We start from the raw sequence: 22,873 nt of genomic DNA, 5'->3' as shown, positions 1-22,873 counted from the left end.
CACTTGCTCTCTTTCTGCAACAGCTTCCTTCCCCAGGCACGGAGCAAACGCCGCTTCTTGGTGGCAAGCTGACTCTGCGGTAGCTGCGGGCACACCTGCCATATGTTTGGGAAAAGTAATCGAATTGGCTCTCATCTTCCTTCTACAAGGACGCGTTCCACTGCTTAAAATGTTGCCTCATCATTTGCCTCTGAATCGGATCTGATGATCCGAACAAAATTCTTGATTGTCGGCATCAAGGGAACATTCTAGCATTAGGAAGACAAGATCTACAGAGCCTGTGTACTCCAGGCCTCTCTGGCCGGCAGTGGTACCGCCAGTGGAAACCACTTTGGGCTCTAATAGGGCCGTTACTGCCTGACAATCTGTTCCTCTCTTCATCATCGGCTGCAGCAGGGACGTACTTTGTCTCTGGCGACTTCTAGGTCGGGCAGGGAAGCGGAAAGAGCGAGTTGGTATCCTTGTAACTCGACATGCTTGAAAGGGGAAGCCTCGCCTCTCCGAGTAGCATCCTGCCTCGCGCATCCTTGCCCTTTCTTTCCACAGCTGTTTAATTATATGTTACCCCTCTCTGACCTTCTGCAGTTTCCCCCTTATTCTTGGCAAATTGTGGACTTTGAGTCACAAAATGTGCCAATTAAATGGGTCAGCAGTTTCATGGTGTGGTAATTCCACAGCTAGCTTGGCTCACAACCCTTTTTCTCGTAGGCATGATATCAAATAAACCTAGAGAGCTACTGAGCCCTCAGAATGTGCCACAGCTCCTCACTGGATGCTGGAGTTGGACAAAACTAACTCAAACCAAGACCAATAGTCAAGGAACAGAGGATCCAAAATTCTTTTCTGATGTGCTCCGAGGGACAGGTCACAAATGGATTTGGGCAGGTGTCCCAAAAGAGACCCCTCACCTAAGCTTGAAAATCCTTCTCTGAACTGTTCTGGCATGGCTGTGCTGTCCTGGGAACTGACCGCAGTGTATCCAGAGACAGGAAGCCTGCCGCTTCTGTGGAAGCATGGAGAGAGAGCGGGTAGATGTTTGGAATCCAGCAGCCCACTCCAACTAGAGTAGCATATGATGCCTTTCAAGTCTCAGCCTCTTGCTACTGGGAAGAAGTAGCTGAGAGAGGTCATGTGGGAAGCCCTCAGGTGGTTGGGGGCCAGCTATTGAAGGGTTTTGTGGAGCCTCCTTCCCTTCCCTCCTTTGCTTTCTGGCCCTGAGGCCTTTCTTCTTTACACACCTTAATCATTCAGTGCTGTCCTCACTGCAGGCCTGGGCAGCAGAGCTAGGCAGTGGCACACCAAGACCTCCAGAACTGTGAGCCTGTGTAAACCATGTGTGTGTGTGTGTGTGTGTGTGTGTGTGTGTGTGTGTGTGTGGTATTTGCATGAGTATGTATTCACTGGTACATGTTTATGTACATGTCTCTGTGTGTGCACAGACATGTGAGGAGGCCAAAGGTCAGCATCAAGTATCTGTCTCTCACCCTCCACCTTTGGAGACCTGGTCTCTCACTGAACCTAGAGCCCATCAACTGGCTGGCCAGGGATCCCTCCTCCTGCCTCTCAGTATCGGGTTACAAAGGATGTACACCAAGCTCAGCCTTTACATGGCTACTGGAGATTGAACTCAGGTACTCCCCGTTGCCCAGCAAGCCTTTAACCCACTGAGCTATTTTCCTACCATCTATCTCTGCCCTGTGTAAGTTAATTAACACAGATGTTTTGTTATGCTGATAGGTATACTACATATTAATCAACTATTGCTACTATACCGTAGCAGAACCCCATAGCTTAGATAATATATTTTTTCCCTCACAGTTCTAGAGGTTACAAAGACCGAGGCCGAGGTGCCAACCTTCATGAGGGTTATCTTCCTGGCTTGCAGACATTACCCTGTTGATGGCCACAAGAGCTTTATTTGGTACATGTGAAGAGAGAAGTTGAGGGAGGCAGGGGGAGAGCCTCCTCCTCCTAAGGGCCATTCGTCATAGTAGGCAGGGGTGAGTGAGGAAGGCAAATGTCTTGGCGTAGAGGAAAGCAGAGGACTCAGTCCAGCCATGCCACCTTCCGACCCGTGAACTATATAGTGAGCCCAGAAGATGTCTTGCTGGGAATTTCAACTCAACCCGAAGAGGAGAATTTGGAGGTGAAGGAATGGAATTGGAGTTTGAAATGTCAAGCAGGAAATGGTGATAGGAGTTGAAATGAGATGTCCACTAGAGAAATGGCTCTGGGATCTAACGTTGAAATGACTTGAGACCAGGGTGTTTATCTGGTAGTGATAGATCTGGCCTCACAGAGGCTGTTGGGGGATGTTTGGGTCTTGGAGCTAGAAATCAAGTTCTAGAGACCTGTTGAAGAATTAGACTCAGGTGCCCAGAGAGATAGAAGCCAAGGGTCTCTCCAGCATTAGAGAGAGAATATCAGGAAAAGGATGCTGAACAGCACACGGAGGTTGTGGTTAATTGTCAGTATTGACTGAAGGATTCATGTGCATAGACTAAAGCCTGTTGGGTGTAAGGTCTGGTTCTGCCGGCTGCGGTCTGTGACTGTAGTGGTTTGAATGCGAATGACCTCCAGGGGCTCATAAGTTTGAATGCTTAATCATCACTTGGTAGACCATTTGGGAAGGAGTAGGAGGTGTGTCATTGAGAGTGGGCTCTCATGATTTAAAAGCCCACACCAGGCCCAGTCTCTCTCTCTCTCTCTCTCTCTCTCTCTCTCTCTCTCTCTCTCTCTCTCTCTCTCTCTCTCTCTCTCTCTCTCCCTCTTCCTCTCTCTCTCTCCCCTCACCCCCAATGCCTGTCAATCAGGATGGAAAACTCTCAGCTAAATTGCTCCAGCACCATGCTTGTCTGGTTCCCACCATGATGATCATAGACTAACCCTCTAAATCTGTAAGCAAGCCCCCAATTAAATGCTTTCTTTTGTAAGAGTTGCTTTGGTCCTGTCTATTCACAGCAACAGAACAGTAACTAAGACAGTGACCAAGCAGACTTTGTAGCTGTATTAGTAGCATGGTCCTCACAGGTCTGGTTGACCCTTGTAGAGTTCCAGGGCGTAAAGCATCCAAGACTTCCAGCGGCAAGTATGTGAGGTCCATCTTTCCAGGATCTCATGTCCAAAGAGCTTATTTATGATAAGACCTCCTGAATAATTAATTGTCTTGATCAGCAAGCCAGAGCCTCCTTCCCTGGGTCTTTTTAGATATTGGGGTGGGCTGGCGAGGGATGAGATTTAGGCATGAGTGGCCAGGCTGTTTTAGAAAGTTGAGCTTGTAAGAAGAACACCAGGAAGGTGACGGCTTCAGATGCATTTGGAATGTGCTGAGTGGGAGAACAACAGGTACCAGGAACAGAATTCACAGATGCTGAGATGCCTAGCAGACAGCTCTGGGCTGTGGACGTTTCTTAGGGTGCATAATAGCTAGTTTTGCATGTGACTGGGAAGAGCAGACTAAAATCTTGGGAACATGGAATCAGGAATTAGGACTCTAAGAGGATGCTGAAGAGAGCAGCGTGGAAAATGGGAAGAACATGAGTGATGGAGAACTGCAGAGCCTGGATGGGGCGGGATCTCTTCAGAGGATAGTCCTTTGATGGGTGGGCATCGTGGGGCAGCACCTTGTAGCATTTGGTGACCTCTCTGTGACCTTGAGAAGCGGAGCTTCTACTAAGTCGTGGAGGCTGAATACAGATGTTAGATGCAAAGTAGCTTAGTCTCCATAGTCGCTGGTTATTCCTGGACCCAAGGAGACCAAGAATATGTGAATCAAGCCAGTGTCTTCCCTGCCGAGTGCAGACTTTAGGAAAAGGTGGGCCGGGTGCTAGACACATGTCATGCGTTTGAGCAATGGTTTTCACAGGTTCAAACACATAGTGCATCAGTGTGATAAAGATGACATGGGAGAGGAGAAGCAGGGGTGACAACAGGAGCCGGGGCGAGAATAAAGGCAGGGCTTTGTTAGGAAAGGGGTGGGCTGCTGTGAGCCGGTGTCTAGAAAGCTACAGAGCAGTCTAAGGATTTATTGCTTATTATCAAGATGGGAAACTTTGCTGGGGACACAAAGTTGTATGTGAGGGAAGGTTGTATGGCTGGCAGCCTCCTCACTTCAGAGTGGCCTTCACTCCAGGGGTGTCCAAGGGTGGCCTTTTTGTGATTTTATAGGACTCTGCCGGATAACTTAGAGGACTGGGGAGCACTGAGCAGCTTCATGGAGCGTCTGTAAATCCGACACTCGCATGCTGTGCAGTGCTGCACATGAAGCAATCTGCTCTGTAGCGAGCGCGTGGGTTTCCCGAACAGCCAGGTCAGTGTGGCCGCAGGCTGTCATCTTTTGGAGTGGAAACCCAGCTCGTGAAAACACCACTCTTGTATTGTACGGATTTCACATGTCCTTTTATGAGTGGAATGGGTTGAAGCTAGTCTGAGAGGTTGCCAAATGTCTCACCTCCCTCTGCTCGCCTTCCTTCCAGGTGCTGTTGTCTGGGCTCATTGGCGTCGTCTCCTGGAAGAGGCCTCTCTCACTTGTGGTAAGTGGTACCTGGAGCTCCGGGTGGCCTTGGACAGTGCTTTGCCTGCGGAGGAGTGAGTGTGGCAGAGGGAGCGGCAGCCAGCATTCAGCTGTTGGCAGGAGCTGGCGCGCAGTGTCTGCTATGTGCTGGTGGCAGACTTTTGTACCTAGTGTCTGCTTGCGTGCCGATGAGCTCTCAAGAACTGCTGGGCATTGGCATACTGTTCTTCCCAGCATGCTCCTTGAGTGATTCCTACGACTATCCTACCACATCCTTTATCTGCTGGCTTTGATGACATCCCTCGAGGATATTCTGAGAACAAAGACATTTTGAAAGTCTGGATGCCAATGCTTTTTCCAGCTACTAAGATGTTTGTGCATGTTCAAATACCCACACAGGAATATACAATCAGCATATATTCTACCAGAGTTCATGACATGTTAGTTTGGGGGAACTTTAGAGGTTGCATGGATAAAACATTCTTTCTTGAGTGGGATCATTACTGGGCAGGACGAGGAGGCGTCGACCACACCAGGGGTGGGAAAGAATGATGGTCCTCCCTCTGAGAAGTACCCCGAGCAGCTCTGTGTGTATTGATCAGCGGCCTGGTCTTCTCGGTGTATGCATTAATATATTGATGTGTCCGTGTCAGAGCCTTGATGGGCACTGAACAAGGCAGTGTGGTTATGTCCGCCTTTTGTATTAATCAATTATTTAAAATCTTGTTTTAAGTGATAAGGCTGGGAGATAATGATGCGTACTAAATATTAATGGAAATAGGAAAAAAGGAAATGTGTTTGTGGAAGATACTTCCTTCATGAATGTGACTGTGATATCCTGAAATGGTGTCAGGGGAGAATTCAGTTGAACTTCCTCTTGTGTGGTTCGGTTCACAGAAGAGATTTCCTTAAATGTTTTAATATAGAACATTTCAAATGTGCAGAAAAGTGGAGGGAGAGGCTGGCATAGTGAATCCTGGTTCCAGCTTCAAGAACAACAAAATACATCTGGTCTTTCTTTCCTTTTGTATGCTCTACATACCGGCTCCCAGCCCTTCTTCTCTTTCTTGGATGGATGACCTTATGGCAACCCCATCATGGGGACCAAGAAGCTGGCTCTGTGTAGGATGGGTTGGCAGTGCACACGCTGGCTGGGGACCAGCCGTAACTTCTGAGCTGTCCTTAGCAACAGAGAGACAGTCTGTTCCATTCTTCCACATACCCCCACAGGACAGACAGATTAAGACCTTGGATGCCAGTCGCCTAACAAAAGAAAACGATGCTCCTTAGGATGGGTGTAGAAGCATACATCTTTAGTCACCCAGCCACCCCCTTCCCCCACTTCTGTCCTAGCTCCAGGATGGAGATCCTCGCAGGGTGGCCAGGATGCAGGTGCCTTAGAAATACCTTATGGATGTGGCTCAGATGTATCCTGGGAAAGCTGGAGAGGTTTGTGGAGCTCACGCAGGGAGGAGGGGATGGCAGCAGCTGGGCCTGTGGAGGCAGTGTTCCAAGAGCTGGTTCTCCGGGCCTGCTGGGTGATTAGTGTAGGACCAGCTGCTCTCTGGAAGGTGCTCACATTCACCTTGCCTTGATTGATCTCCTCCCAGGGCCCAGCTGGAGGATGAAGGGCTTCGCTAGGGAAATGCTAGCCACTGTGCCAAGCCCCAGATTTTTAGTGGCTCTGTGCAGTGCTGTTTACTCCCGTTGGCTCTCCAGTGCAGATGCTGCCCTCAACAGATACTTTCTCCACAGAAGGTTTCAGAAAGATTGTAGGTCTCAATATTTGGTGTCCTACTATTCCCTATGCCTGGGTAGTCTCTGGGATTCATGGGAGGTGGGGTTGGGTCTCCTTGGCCTAACAGTTATGCACAGTGTATACATCTCATGGCAGGAACTTGTCACCAGGCCATTTCCGGTTACATCAGAGGCTTGCAGGTGCTGCCTGTCTGGACAGACACTTCCCAGAGGTAGCCACACACTGTGGGGTAGGGAAAGTTTGGGTGGGGAGTTCTCTGTCTCTCCCCTAAGAATGTTCTTTTGTCTGTGCAGAACCCATGAATACAGAGACCCAACTCTACATACCTACATATATATCTATGTATCAGTCAGGAATGACCAGAAAACACAACACACAGGATGCATCTATCTAATTTCTGCCTGCTCGTCTATTTGGTTATTTACTTTAAAGAATCTCATAAGATTGTTAACAAGGCCAAAATCCGCAGCCTGGGCCAGCAGCCTGGCACCTCAGGGGAGAATGAGTGCCACTTGTTTTTGAAGGCCAGTTCCTTCTCTTTGGAGGAAATCATTCTTCTCGCGGGGCTTTCAACTGCTTACATGAAGCCCTATGAGAAGCCCCCACATTAGGCAGGGCATTCTGCTCTGTTCAGTGATTATTGACTTAAATGTTCGTTTCATCTTAAATACACCCTAAAAACATCAAAACGAGTATCCCCCCAAGCATCTAGCTAGGAATTACCTGTTTGCCTTGTTGACACATAAAAGTGGCTGTCAATCAGGATTCTTAAGTGAATGACCCCAAATGCTCCAGTGAAACACTGTGGGTGATGACAGTGGCCGTTGGTTGAGTGTGATGTGGGCATTTCTCTTCCCAGTAGTACAGGCAAGAGTCAGTTTTGTATTTGAGAAGAGAAGTGGCAGCCTCCAGCCTGACACAACTAACTCATACTTGAGCCCAAGTCGTTGGCATCAAAATTCTTTCTCCATGGGCCTCACAGACATCCCCTTCTGCCCGCTGGCTCTCCTCTAACCACACACCCCTTGACTTGTGCATCGCCTCTCATGCCACCCCCTAGCCTGGATGCCAGCGAGTCCCCCTTACATCCCCTTCCTAACCATCTTTGTCTTTCTGTACTCACCCACAGGGTCTCAGTTGAACTACTTTACTCTTTGTTCACTTGGTCCCCTCTTCTCTAGGCTTTCACCAGACCTCACGGGACCCTAGCATAGCCTATTGACAGATCTCTGTGCCTGTTTGCCTTTTCTTTTCTTTTCTTTTCTTTTCTTTTCTTTTCTTTTCTTTTCTTTTCTTTTCCTTTCCTTTCCTTTCCTTTCCTTTCTTTCCCTTTCCCTCTCTCTCTCTCTCTCTCTCTCTCTCTCTCTCTCTCTCTCTCTCTCTCTCTCTCTCTCTCTTTCTTTTCTTTTCTTTTCTTTGACAAGGTTTCTCTGTAGCTTTACGGCCTGTCCAAGAACTAGCTCTTGTAGATCAGGCTGGACTAGAACTCACAGAGATCCACCTGCCTCTGCCTCCTGAGTGCTGAGATTAAAGGCGTGCACCACAACTGCTGCGCTTTTTGGGGGGGGGGTGTTTGCTTTTTCTTAAAGTTACTTGACATGCTTGTGTAGCACAAATAGTAAAAACCCAGGGACAGATATCAGGGTTCAACCTGAAGATCAGAAAGACAAAGCAGTCAAGCCACTAAAGAGCTCTTACCTCTGCAAAATCCTTAGACCGAAGGAGAGCGAGTTCCTCTCTCATCCTCTTTATATTCCTCTCTACTGCTGAGATTAAAGGCGTGCACCACCACTGCCTGGCCCCTATGTCTGACTAGTGTGGCTGCTGGGATTAAAGGTGTGTGCAACCACTGCCTGCCCGTATAGCTGACTAGTGTGACCACTTTGCACTGACCTTCAGACAAACTTTATTGAAATAAAAATGAAATATTAACTGTACACACAGCAGTTAATAACTGCCTAAGGCATTACACCTAAGGCTGTGTACTTTTTTTTCCATCTCGAGTCAGGGTTTTTTGTTTAACAGCCCTGACATTCCTGGAACTCACTTTGTAGACCTGGCTGGCCTCGAACTCACAGAGTTCCTCCTGCCTCTATCTCTCTGAGTGCTGGAATTAAAGTTGCCACCACTCCCTGGAAGCTGCATGTCCTCCACTAGACCCCACTATCATCAAGCTGAGGATCAAACTGTAACCCGTGAGCCTTGTTTACACACTCAAGCCTCAGCCAAGCCATGACACCACGTAAAGCACCAACTGTGCTATGTTCAGCTCTTCTTCTTTAAGACCCTCTCAAGTTCCCCAAATCCAGAAAATAGAGCTAAGTTTTGTAGGTGATGGGTAAGTTGTGGGGAGCAGATGAAGATGAGAGGAGGGTCTTGTCTGGAGTCATATAGCTGGGTTGCCTTGAAGTCTGTTTTAGTAATAACTTACCACTCACTCCTCTCTCTCCCACTTCAACTCCTCCATATCTCCCCTATTCCATCTCAAATTATTGACCTCTTCTTTAATTATTATTATTTTACACAGACGCACACACATAACTTGCTGAGCCCAGTGTTTGTGTGTGTGTGTGTGTGTGTGTGTGTGTGTGTGTGTGTTTAGGGCCGAGCACTTGGGATTAGATGACCTGTCAGGGGCTCATCCCTGGAGAAGACTGATTCTCACTTTCTCAGCAACTGTTAATTGCCTATAGTTCTTCATACAGGGGTGAGGCCTCATGCGACTTTCTCCTTTATGTTGGCATGCCGACTGGTGTTTTCATTGTGATATTTTGTTTGGGTGACCATGTTAAGATTTTATGGATGAAGTTTTCATCATATATAGGAAACACTATTTCACAGCAGAAATTCTCTGCGTAAAATATGATTTCAGGTTCTCTGGCACTTAGGATCTTTCTGCCCCCTCTTTTATAGTGTTTCCTGAACCTTAGGTATAGGGGATTGCATTATATATGAATGCATTGGAGCTGAAAGCAGTATAATTTATAACTGTATTCTAAATACTGTGTCCTTACATCTACAGATAAGTATAGCTCTCTCTTCTCATCGAAGATTCTTCTTTTTGCTACAGATGGAGACTATTTCAAAAATCCACAACTGGCCAAAACAGAGAAACAACAGATCTTGAAGTCTTGATTTCTCTTCCTCAAGGCCCTGTGTTTATCCTCTCCCATCATGACCCATGTTTCTAGAGGTGCAAACTGACAAGATCTCTGTGAGCTTCCGAACTCATTCCCAGAGAGATCACTGGCCTTTTCTTCTCCTCTGCGGTGACAGCCACAATGAACTATCTGTGAAAGGAGACTGTCCCTAGTGCTCGTTAGGAAGAAGCGGTGTTAGGTGCCTGGTGGAGTCACTGGGTGATTTCAGGGATGAGTGACCATGCCGGTGGCAGGGATGCACGCCTCCAGGGTTCTGTCGACAGCAGCATCCCTTTGGAGACCCTCACACACGAGCAGGTTATTAGCTGTGCTGTGACTCTTCCCTTGCATGGGTCTGAGCCCCTACACTGGCTGTGGGTTGAATGACAGTGCCAAGACTCCTAGCCCAAAGCTGGTGACATGCTGGCAGAAGGGTCTGTTATAGAGGAGGGGAAGGGACAGCAGTCACCTGACCAGCACTAGAGAAGAAGACCTTATGAGCATGATACAAGAGGGATACAGAGATGGAAAATGTTGTGCATGTAGGGGGGGGTACACACCCCGCTTCTGTAGTGTTCTCTGAGAGCCTTCTCAAGACACTGAAAGCTGGTGGCAGCAGTGACAACAAAGATAGTGTTTTTTTTTCCACCTGGTGTCATTTGTCATATGAAATGCCTCCTATGATTGAGGAACTTGCTCTCTTTGTAGTAAATGAGTCCCAAGTCAGTACGCAGACCACACAACTCTAATTAGATGATTTGTCAGAAGCCTCAAGAGAAGCACCTTGTGACATTTGCGATCCTAAGGGTGACACTCTCGTGTGCAATCACAGGTAGCATGATTTAAAAAGCTTATATAAACTAGCAAGGAGCTGAACCCCGCCTCCCTGCCTTATTTGTAATAATTAATACTTAAGAGACCATTGTGTAAACAGTTAAATAAAATACAAAGATAAAATACCCTTTGTCTTCCTCCCCAAAAGAAACTATCCACAAGGTTGAAATATTTTTATATATAACAGATTATAGATTATCTTATATATCACAAGGCATCGTGAATCTCTTTTAAAGAGCCCTTGTCTGGAGTGATATAAATACCATAGAGGTTTAGGAATGTATTGATTTAGCTTGCCTTTTAGGAAAGGAGTCTGGCATTTTGGCGAGCTCCTCTGTGAATTACTGTTTCTTATCTTCATAAAAATGTTTCATTGTTTGTGGGTTTCTTAATACATGGATCCTTTTCTGTTTTAAATGAATCATACTTTATAATACTTTATAATACTTTATAATACTTTATAATACTTTATAATGCTGTTGTCTTTCATTTTTTAATGTCACATCTTTTGCTTTATTTGTGTGTGTATATGCATATATGTATGTATGTGTGTATGCATATGTCCATGCTCGTGTGTCATGCCACAAGTGAAGAGGTCAGAGGACACGTACAGGAGTCCTAGGGTCCTGGAGATCAAACTCAGATCAGCAGGCTTGCCAGCATATGTCTTCATTTGCTGAGCAGTCTCTCCTGCCCTGTTTTTTTTGTTGTTATTTTTTTAATTCTGTAAAATTTGTTTAATTTTACACTCATTTATGTGCCCCATCATGTAGCCCAGGATGAGTAGCAGTTTTTGAGTGTTAGCATTTCTCCTCATGTGTGACGTGTTTTCCCTCCCATCGCTGGGCATGAGCCTGGTTATTAAGGTCTGTGCTGTGGAAAGCAACTGCCAATCTCTCCTGAAGCCAGTACCATCCACTTCAATTGACAAACCTTCCTAACAAATCATGTTTTTGTTTTGTGAATCATTTTTCTGGCTACTTCTGTATTTTTTTGTGTTATTTTCTTAGTTATTGTCCTTGATAACAAGATGAACACCGTAATATACAGTAGGCTGTTTCAGATGAATACTAACTTAATGTCAATACTATACAGAAGCTGGCCTTCTGTAACTCCATTCTTCCTTTTTTATGCTGTTTTAATACAAATCAAAGTTTGGTGTGTTGTGTGCCCTCACATCATCTTTTAAATCATGCAGAAGTGTTGTGTTTCTCTGTGATGTTATTTCTTTCTCTCTTTTCTTCTAGGACCTGTCTCATAACAAATGATCTTAGTTTTTATTTTGGAATGGCTCTAATTTTAATTTTAATTTTAAAGAGTAACTTTGCAATATATAGAATTCTTGACTCATAGCTTTTCTTTTTATTCTATTTTATGGCCTTAAATCCGCCCCAATGCTGCCCTTTGTCATCTGTGATTTATAAGGGACTCGCTATTGATCTTTAGGGTATTCTTTGTGTGAGTGACAGTCACTTGTTCTTGTTCTGTGATCTCTCTTTGACTTCAGCTTTGACGGTTGACCTAAGGCGTGTCCAGGTATCAGTCCTTTCAAGTTTGACCTACTTGAAATTCCCTGGGCTTGGAAGTTTAGATTTGTGTCTTTTTATCAAATTGGAGACGTTTGGGGCCATAACTTCTTCAAACATTCTTTCTAGCCTTTGTTTTCCCTTCTCCCCTCCCCTCTCTACACCTCATCGTGTGTGTTTAAGCATCCTTCGTAGTGCCCCATGCGCTGCTTAAGGCAGCGGTTCTCAACCTTCCTAATGCTGTGACCCTTTAGTACAGCTCCTCATGTTGGGGTGACCCTCAACCATAAAATTATTTTCACTGTTTCTTCGTAACTGTAATTAGCTACTGCTATGAATGGTAACGTATCTGTGTTTTCCCATGGTCTTAGTTAGGTGACACCTGTAAAAGGGTTATCCAACCCCCAAAGGGGTTGCAGACAGCAGGTTGAGAACCTCTGGCTTAAGGTCTGTTGTGTTTCTTGGTTCTTTGCTCCCCTTCTGTCCAGACTAAATAATGTCAATTAACCAGTCTTTCAGGTTCCTGCTAATTCGCTCTGCCTACCCAGTCTTGCTGCTTTACTTCTCTGAAGAAGTTTTTGTTTGAATTTCTGTTCTCTGCAGCTGCATAATGTATAGTTGATACTGTATTATGACCCCTGCCTCTCTTTTGGCATTTTCTACTTGCTGAAATATCATCATTGATTACCCTGTGGTTTTTTTTTCCTTAAACAAGATTTTCTTTAGCTCTTTCCAGCATATTTAAAAGAGCTAAGCCGAAGTCTTTAAGCCTGCCATCTGCCTTCATCGGGGACGGTTTACATGTATCTTTTTTTTTCCACTCTAACGTGTGCCTTGTTCACTATATCTTTACACGTCATATAATTTCCTGTTGCAGACTCAGACATTTTCATAACTTATCACTTACGGCAATTAAATTTAGCCCTCTCCATATTTTATTCTTGATACTGTTTATTGAAGATTTTTGTTGTTTGTTTAGTGATTTTGTGACTAATTCCATGTCGGCCATGCTGCTGCATTGTCTCCTCAGTAAGTCTAGTAGTTGGCTGGATCACAGTCAGACAAAGATTCCTTTCAATGCTTGTGGTCAGTACCTCGTCTTTGCTAAGGGGCCGTATGTGTCTGCTGGGACACACCTTGGACATAGTGCCAGGTAGTTGACAATCTGCTTTAGTGTTCACTTCCTGCTTACCTTGAATCCTAGACTTAGAGGCTACAGTCCAGAGATGTCTCAAGTCCATCCTGGGCATAAATACAGCTCTACATATCTAGGTGGCATACTGTGTTCTCAGAAATATGCTGGGGCTTTTCAAAAGCTATGGATATATTGCTCCCCAGCTTTTGCTAAAAGGCTTTTTGGATGTCTCTTCTAATCTTCCCTGGATATTATTCACTACTTAAGCAACGACAGCATGAAAAACACTAACCTATAACTATATGTGACAGTTCTCTCCCAGGGGTCAGACTTTTCATACTTTCTGGGTTCCAAGTAAGGTAAAGTACAGACTATCATTGAGTATGACCTCCAAATAATCACTAGGATGGTCATGTGACAGTTGTTTGGGTGGCCTCTAGGCCTGCCCCAGGTATGTGAACTGATGGTTTTCTAGGCTAAGGTGGAGTCGGGGTATGGAGTAGGGCAAAGCCAAAGAACCATAAAGTTCAGTTTCCAGGCCAAGATTCAGCTGTTTACTTTGAAAAAAGAATCCTAAACGTTGCCCAAAAGATTCTGGATTACATCCAGAGTTCCCAGCAAGTCGATCCTGGCAGCGTCTCTGGGAATTTGCTTCTTTTTATGCAGCAGTGAAATTTCAGGTCTTCACTTGGCCATTTCTCCCGATGTCCCCTGGAGAATTCCTTTTAGAGCTGTCAGCTGGCAGGCTGAGAAGTGAGATCCGTCACGGTCACCAGCTGAAGGCACACCTGGAAAGATCATTTCCCTGACTCCATAGAGCTCAGGTCTCCTAGTATCTCCTAGTAAGATGCACCTATAGTTCAAGGTGTCATTGGGAAGATGTTGAACACAATTCTTTATCCCCTTGGAGCGTCTCAATGTAGCATGTGTAGCTCTTTTTGTTACATTGTTTTATGTTTTTATGTTACGTTTATGTTTATGATGTTGTTTGCGGTGTTATATTAATGTTTTTATGTTTATGGTTCTTTGAGACTAGCCTATCATATTCACCTTTCCTCCCCCAAATCCTCCTAAATTCCCCTTCTATCCCTTCCCACACAACATTGTGCCTGCGATTTCCCCTCCCCCATCAAGGCCTGTTTGTATTGCTGGAATATTTTTGAGTGTGGCCTTGGGGTGTGGTCAGTTGACTGTCTCCCTCCCAGCAGCCAAGAACTGCCAAGATTTTCCTGGCTAACTTCATGCCCAACTTCCCTCTTCATGCTGGTGTTTGTCTGGCTTGACCTTATACAGCTCTTGTTCCTGCTGTCATGTCTGCTGTGAGCAGCCACCCTGCAGTGTCCGGAACACATCTACGGCTTTGTAGTCTGCCACCACCTCTGGCTCTTACACTCTTTGTGCCTTCTTTCCTGCAGTGGTTCTAGAGCCTTCAAAGGAGGAAGTGTAGAATATATATTCCATTTAAGGCTGGACATTGCACAGTTTCTTACTCTCTCTACCTCAGTCAGTTGTGGGTCTCTGTGCTGATCATCATCTATTGCCAGAAGCTTCTCTGGCAAGGGTTGAGAAAGGCCTTACTCTGTGAACACAATCCAGGACAGTAGGAGCTGTTTTAATACTATGTCAACTTAGTAGAACAATGGTAGGTTCTCTCCTAGAACCTGTGCCCTGTCCAGCCATGGGTTCTTGGCCCAGTTCTGGTAACAGGTATGGGTTTCATCTTGTGACGGAGGCCTTAAATCCATTCAGAAAGTGCTTAGTTACTTCCACGACATCCCAGCCTCTATTTCACCAGTTGGGACATCTTTCCAGGTCCATAATTATTTTAGTACATATGGGGTTCATACCCGAGGAAGACTTGATTACTTTTTTCCTCTGGTAGCATGCATAGCATCCTTAGAACTAGGAAGGCTAGGCAGCAGGGGCAAAGCTTCCAGGTCAGCACCAGCTTGATTTCTAATAGCGCACTTCCGGGGTTGAAGAGGCCCTGGTGCTGCTGGATGCAGTATGGATGAATCTCAAAAGAAGTAGGCTAAAGAACTGTTGCGATAGCACATGATTGCAATTCTAGACCTTGGGAGAGTGCAGCATCAAGGTCAGCCTGAGCCTGGGTCCCTTTCAAAGCAACACAGAAAGCAGAAAAGAGAAGGGGAAGGGAGGCCAAGAATGAAAGACCACGTGATCAGGATTCTTTGGATGCTGGCGAAGGAGAGTAGGTTGCTACTTGTCTAGGGCTTGAGTGGTGGGTAGAATCTTGCAGTGCACTGGCTCAAGGGAATGTCTGGGTTCCATGGAACATTCTATGCTTTCATTCTGATGGTGTTTGCATGGCTGTCTGTGTTCATTAGCATTCATTGACCTGTTCAATTAAAATGACTAAATGTTCTTTTCTGCTAATTAGATCTAAATAAATAGAATAAGAACATCCCAGTTTAAATAACACATCCTATTTGATTGCATTAGTCATTATTATCCAAATAAACCCAGGAGGCACAGAAGTCATCTAAGAACGCCTCAAATGGCCTTCTTAAGTTGCCACGTGCCCAAGAAGCACCAATGACATTCATTCAGAATATTAGAACATATGCTGGATTTCACTGCAGATCTTTGGCTTAGGGGCTGTGGGCAGGTGCTAGGATTCTGGCTTCTGAGACTTAAGTAGAAATAACTAATAAAGATGACAGTAGCCAGGAAGGTGTGGAAGATCACAGAATCAAGTGTTTATGTTGTGAACATGTTTGAAACACCACTTAGAGACTATTTTCTCTCTGGTCTTCCGTGGGAGAAAGACACATAGTAGCTTTCAGTATTTGAAAACCACAGCCTCAGGTGATAGGTTAAAAATTCAGTTTTCTTCAGTAGAATGGATAAATTAGCAGGTGCATCCAGACAGGGGGCATTTGGTGCTAAGAAGACAGGACCTGTCAAGCCAGGAGGAGACAAGGAAGAAGCTTAAATGCTTATCACCAAATGAAAGCAACCATCCAGGAAAGGCTGTATGCCTTTGATAAAGCTCAGTCGGTGGAGACAGAGATGGTCAAAAGCGCAGAAGTTGCAAGGGCGTGGAGAAGGTCTAACAGTCAGGAGTAGTAGGGAAGGGATGTCTAGGCACAGCAAGTGAAATGCTTTTGTTGGTCCTGTAGGTGTGAATGCTCACCATTATATATCTGTCTGAACCATGGAGTGTTCAACACCGAGAGTGGGCCCCATCAGAAGCCATAGACTTGGGACTTTAGTGATGAACCAGTGAGCTCACTTCTGTACCTTCCTGGTGGAGGATGTGGTAGCAGTGGAGGCTGTGCATATGTGGAGAGAAGAGATATACGGGAAATTTCAGGTCTCCCTACTCAGTTTTGCTGTGGGCCTTAATTATAAAACTAAAATTTACTAAAATTCTTTAAATTACAGACATTGCAAAGACATAGCTCCCCAAATTAGGATGCATCTAGTTTATCTGAAATGACTAATAATAAGAAAAATGCATGATCAACCTGTAGCCCCTAAACCAGCTGTTTCTGCCTTCCAAATGTGCTGGGAAAGCCTCTGGAGACAAGAATTAAAGGGACAAAAAGCACAGCCACATGATCTCGTCACTTCAGTGAGACTTCTGTGACTAATATGGGTATAACGCAGGGGGTGGGCTGACACCTGTCTATATACTGTCTCCACTTAGATCTTATGATACCCAGTGAGGCAACTGTTGTCCCATCCAAGGAGAAACTGAGGCATAGGACACATAGCTAAAAGTCCTCTTTCATTAGCTCTCTAGGGTGTGACTCAGACTTGTAACTTGAATTGAGACTTGAAAAATACTTGTAGGGCCAATGAGTCACCATTTTTGCTTTTATTTAGAGCTATCACATAGATAGCAGGTTTTTATTTTCTTTCTTTCCTTTTTTTTTTTTTGAGACAGAGTTTCTCTGTGTAACAGTCCTGGCTGCCCTGGAACTCACTCTGTAGACCAAGATGGCCTCAAACTCACAAAGATCTGCCTACCTCTGCCTCCCAAGGGCTAGGATTAAAGGTATGTACCACCTCCCAGCTTCTTTCTTTCTTTTTTTAAATGTTTCTAAATTAAAGTAGCTTTCTCCACTTTTCCCTCCTTCCAGCCCCTCCCAGCTACCTTTCCTCAAACCCTTCCATTTCTCCCACTCAAGCTGATAGCCTCCTTTTCTTAGATTACTTTTGTTACATATGTGTGCATGCATGTCTGTGTGTCTACACACAAGTCTCTCTATATAGATACAACTTGCTGAGCCTGTTTTTGTTGGTGGTGTATATATGGTTTCAAGGCTGACTGCTTTGCACTAGACAACCAACCAGGGGGCTCGTCCTTGGGAGAGGGTAGTTCTCATTCTCCCAGTAGTCATTAATTGCCTATAGTTTCTGTCTAGGGGTGGAATCCCAAGAAACGTTCCCCCTTCCACATTAATATGCCCACTGATATTGCCATTGCTCTGGTCTTGTTTATGTAGCCATTTCTAAGAGAAACTGTTTCCTATAGTCTTTCTGCCCCTTCTTCAGCGATGTTCCCTGAGTCATAGATGCTGGAACTGTGATGTAGATATATCTGTTGGGGCTGAGTTCTCTATGGTCTCTTAATCTCTTGTGTTGCCTCCAGTTGTGGTTTTCTGGTCTCCATTTTCTATAAAGACAGGCTTCTATGATGAGAGGTAGCAGCTCTACTTATCTGTGGGCATAAGCATAAGGATGTAGAATGAGGTAAGGAGTTATGCCAGTCTAGGCAAGTGGCAATAATAGATTTTTTTCCTAAGGTGCATGAACTCACTAGCTGGCTAGATTTCCAGTACTTGGCATGATTTTTCTCCTGTTGAGTGGGACTTAACTGAAATCTGGCAGCTATTAGTTGTCACCAACCTAATTTGCAAATTTTTACAGCAATTTAGGCAAGTGTTGAGATGGTCTTAAGCTCAAGGTTACATCTGTCCCTGGTAAACTTACCTTTGTGGCACAAGGAAACATCACCTATGTCCAGGTACTGTTCTGGACGGTCACGAGAGCTTGCTGGTATCATCATGGGGTGGAACCAGTAGGTCACAGGACTGGGAAAACAACCTTACATGTTTGTGAATAACCACGAATGACTAGTTCTTGCCATGGTCTTGAGTTTGTTAGAAACCCACAGATGAAGAGAAATGCTTTTTCTCATCTTTCCCTTCAGCTGGATTCTGTTGCTTTTGTTTCCCGCAACTGCAGTATTTAACATAGCATGCAAATGCCAAGAAGTAGGGAGCACATGATGGGTGAACTTCATCCAGGACTAGTGTTTTATATTGCTCTCTCTTCATTGCCATGCTGATCATTTTTCAACGTAAGAAATCTTAAAACCCTGGGCTGCATACATTATCTCCTTTCCAAAAGTGTCTTTGAATTTTTGTACCTACAGAAATGATTCCTGCTGTGCCTATCAGAAATTCAGCCCTAGTCATACTACAAAGTCATATGTCTGACCAGATTCTGTGGGGGGGAAATATGAATCACTTTAACCTTTAATATGAATTCTAGAAAGCCTATGGGGCTTTCTTCCTAAGCCGTGAATTGATCTCAAATATAACTTTAATATGCTATTAAAATATAGGTGAGTTAAAGGTTAATATATTTAATGTAAATCTGTTTGAAGTCATTATTCAGGAAATTCATTATGAATCCACTTTGGGAGTTTCTTACGGTCAGGAAAGAGGAGGACCTCTTTCTAAGAGAATATATTTTGCTTGGTCATATTAAAGATGAATCTTCATGGGTTAATTGTAGAATAAAAGGAAAATAAGCCAGATATATACTTCCCTGTCCAGGTCTTTGAAGCAATGAGGAATTTTACTTTTCGAGCAAAGATGTTTAAGTATCTAGATCTTCTTGTCTTTATTCTTCATCCTTCGTTCTTCACCGGCGTGTGTAGATCTGCCAGGGATGTTGGTGTGGGTGCTGGGGCGTTCGAATTCGAGTCCTCCTGCTTATACAGCAATTGCATCTGCCCATTGAGTCATTGCTTCTGTCTCCATTTCCTTTAAATCGTTAGCAGTATGGCATGTTAACAAGGAAGCAATGCTAACTAAAAAAGAGATTTCAACAGACCACTTAGGACCTTGCTGATGATTGGCAGCTTTACAGAAGCTGGAATCTCCAGAGAGATGGGCCCCTGGGTATGTCTTTGTGGAATTATCTTGATTGTACTAATTGAGCTCCAAAGATCTAGCCATTGTGGGTGGCACCATTCCTAATTGAGGCGGGAAGGTCTCTAGCCATTGTGGGTAGAACCATTCCTTAGGCACCGTTCGTAATTGAGGCGGGAAGGTGTAGTCATCGTGAGTAGAACCATTCTTTAGGCACCCACCGTTCCTAATTGAGGCTGGACGGTCTAGCCATCATGGTTGGCGCCATTCCTTAGGTGCCATTCCTTGGACTGTGTGAAAGCAGAGGAATTGAGCTGAGTTCTACTATGAATGCATGCCTCACATTCCTCTTCTGACTGGAGATCAGATCTGGCCAGCCACCGCCAAGCTCCCGATGCCATTGCTTTCCTGTCAGGCTGGATTGTATCTTGGGATTGTCAGGTTAATGAACCTTTCTCCCTTAACCTTCTTTGCTCGGGATATCTGACCCCAGGAATGACATGGAAAAAAAATAAAAATAAGACACCGTGTGAAATTAAAAATTGCCGTGGGAAAATAGTTCGTTTTAGTACAGCTGACAGTGATCTAGATCTCCTTAAATGACTCTAGTGAGGAATAGAAACGGCTTTATTTTGATCTATCAGGCATGTTTTTAGTGAGACATGGACTAATACTTTGCTTTTGGCAAGAGGGAATGATCAGATTACATACAGGGTTGACAAAGATTCTTGATAAGATGATTATGAATTCAACATCCCATGAGTTAACTGCAGCATCTTAAAAATTCACCTGGAAACAGTCACAGTAGACTTTCCTCGAATGCTGCTTCTCCTGCTGTTAGGAAAGCTCTTAGAAAGAATTCATTGTCCCATGGCCCCGGTGGAGAATGGTGTACCCTTCCCGTCGAAACGTAGGTGGCGGCCTCTATAGGAACAGTGCTGAAGAGACAGGCCCTGTGTGAGCTCAGAAGCCAGGAACAGGTCTCACATCCTGAGTATTCTTGTTTATATTGATGACTGCTCTACTGTAATTTGTGCCCAGTAGTTAATGTGCCGTGAATTGTGTATGTGGACCCAAAAACCTTGACAAATCGTTGGCTTGTCATTGACTGTTTAGAACCCTACGGCAGGCATCAACGAAGTTTAAACAAATTTTCAACAGAGAAGAGTTTCCCAGCTGCGCCAGTGTAGGCTGACTGCATCTTGGTGTGCTTTGGCAATGACCGTGACGAGGGCGACCTAGGGATAGTTTCTCACACCGTCTGTACAGTGAATGGCAGTCATCCCACAGTGGTTCTCAGAAATGTCAGACTCTGCACTGCAGCAGCTCCCAGACAATGGGACACTTGTGCCAAGCTCAGAGCTGCATGCTGAGCGGGAAATAAGAAGCACGGGAGGTGGTTCTTGCCTTCAGGAAGCTTGAGTCTAGGCTAGGTGAGGGAATGATATGATCCGGGAGAATAAGCGTTGCCATGTCTTAGGAACCCTTCTGTCATGGTAACACATACCTTAGATAGTTTCCATGGAGGAAATGTGTATTTCGGTCCCCAATTCCAGAAGGTTCCATCTGTGATGGTTTGGGCCCTGTTGCCTTCAGGCCTGTGACAGGCAGAACAACCTTAATGGAGTATGTGTCAGAGCAAGCTGCAGAACTTGTGTCGTGGAGGGAGAGAGAGAGAGAGAGAGAGAGAGAGAGAGAGAGAGAGAGAGAGAGAGAGAGAGAGAGAGAGAGAGAGAGAGAATGAATTTCCTCTAGTTCCTACATCCTCAAAGGGCCACCTCCTCCTCCCCCTAGAAGCACCACAGTCAAGGGACCAAAGGACCAAGCTTTCAAGGCATGGGCCTTTGAGGGCACTTTCCCAGCCCACAGTCAGCTATAAAATATTAAAATAGTATTATAGTCATCCCTCATATCAGTGGAAGATTGATTCCAGGAATCCCTGTAGGTTTCAAAATAAGTGGATGCTTAAGTCCCTTATATTAAAGTGGGATAATGTTTACGTACAAACTATCCCCTGATAAATTGTAAATCACTTCTAGATAACTTATAATTCAAAGTGCAACACCAATGGGATGCACATAGTTATGCTGTATTGCTTAGAGAATAACAAGGGTAAAGCTTGTATTTGTAGAAATAACAATTATGCCACCTAAGTACTTTCAACCCATAGTTTGATGAATCTGCCAATGCAGAATCAACAACTATGAAGATCTGACTGTGGAAGTATAGTGTAAAGAAATTATAGTAAATTAGAACATTATTAGTTAAGGGTTAATTATATACATGTAAGATAAAAGGGGTATGAAGACCTGTTGCTATTGTACAGAGCCTACCACATCCTCTCAAGACCAGGATCCCATTAGGGGTGAAAGAGGTGGCCTTTTCAAACATGGAACTGATTACAGTCCTGGGGCAGTAAGTACTACAACATGGGTTGTAGTCGGTCTCCTTTGCTTTCTAAGGATGTGGTTCATCATATTCTGTTGATTCCTCTGGGATTGACATAGAGATGGGTGCACCCTGAACTTTGATGGGGTCGAGCATCAGCACTGAATAGGTAGCACTTGATCAGGTGGATCAGGGGACACTTTCTCCAGGTCCACAGAGCAGAATAAAGAAAATCCAGGAAGCAGACAAAGCATAGGGGGAAAGGTTGGGAGTAAAACAAACTGTCCAAGCTTCTGAGAAAAAAGATAACAGCGAAGGAGCCTCTGGCTGGTTCTTCAGGCCTTTCCTCAGCCTGGGCTGGAGCACCTCTGATATTAGGGACCCCCGATGGCTCACTCCCATTATGTAGTAGTTTCTCAATAAGCAGGTCTTTGATTGTGGAGATTATTTTGTTCCCACACTAAGTGAGTACTTGACGTTCATGGTCAGCAAAGGAAAGAGCCAGCTGCCAGGACAGATGGATTCTTCTTTGTCTAACTGGTTTAACCAACTAGCAAGCCAGCTGAGGCAAGAGTGAAGTAGGGCAACTCCTCGGCTCAGAATGTGAAATTCAGTGACCAGTGGCATGATGGTGTGTGATTTGCTACATAAGCAATCTTTTCCCCAAATTTTCTTATATTATATGTATATAACATAATAACACACACACACACACACACACACACACACACACACACACACACACACACACACGCATGCCTAGTGCCCAAGGATACCAGAAGAGGATGTTATATAACTCCTGGGACTAGAGTTACAGGTATAAAATGGTTGTGAGCCACCATGAGGATGTTGGGAGTAAAACCCAGGCCTTCTGCAAGAGCAGCCCATTCTCTTAACCACCATGCCATCTTTCCAGCCCCTGTGTTGGCAATTTAATTTGCCACATTAATGGTGAGCTTCAAAGCCTTTTGTTTTGAAATGGATGTCAAAATTGACAGGAAGTAGAGGATCTGCTGCTTGGCGTGTTCTTGGCAAGAGTGGGCTGGGGTACTCCTCAGAAATCCCAACCCTGCTAAAATGCTTCCCCTTCCTAATGCACTTCCTTTGCCCCAGGGCCTTTGTGGTCTCCTAATAGAAAAAAGTCGTTAAGGAAAAAAATGTAATACGCTGAGGTAGCTCTAATATAGGAAAAGTAATAGATGAAGTGTCATGAGATCCAAGCGCATATTCTTTCAGAAAGAAGGTAATTACTGCTGTAAAGATATAGCATTAGGAGAATTATTACAGCTGGGAAGTATGTGATCTGTCTGTCCATGGCACAGTTAATTTTAAAAGTATCACCAAGCATACAAATCATAAGAATAAAATGCTGAACCATACTAATTGAAAGCAAATTTAATATGCGGTTCTGAGGAGCCGTCTCTACTTAGGCAGCTTTGAACAATGT

General features: G+C 44.7%; 1 protein-coding gene across 1 annotated transcript in view; it reads left to right on the top strand.

Annotated features, from left to right (window-relative positions):
- Fam189a1 (family with sequence similarity 189 member A1) overlaps positions 1-22,873 on the top strand; it is a 403,077-nt gene that overhangs the window by 175,801 nt on the left and 204,403 nt on the right. The window contains exon 2 of the mRNA XM_038313821.1: positions 4,476-4,532. Coding sequence (XP_038169749.1) covers positions 4,476-4,532 — 57 coding nt within the window. The remainder of the gene's footprint in view (positions 1-4,475; positions 4,533-22,873) is intronic.

This window comes from Arvicola amphibius, chromosome 12, assembly GCF_903992535.2.
Source record: "Arvicola amphibius chromosome 12, mArvAmp1.2, whole genome shotgun sequence".
In the NCBI taxonomy this organism is placed as follows: Eukaryota; Metazoa; Chordata; class Mammalia; order Rodentia; family Cricetidae; genus Arvicola; species Arvicola amphibius.
Note: the sequence above shows the minus strand (reverse complement) of the source record. Positions and strands in the feature narration are given on the sequence as shown.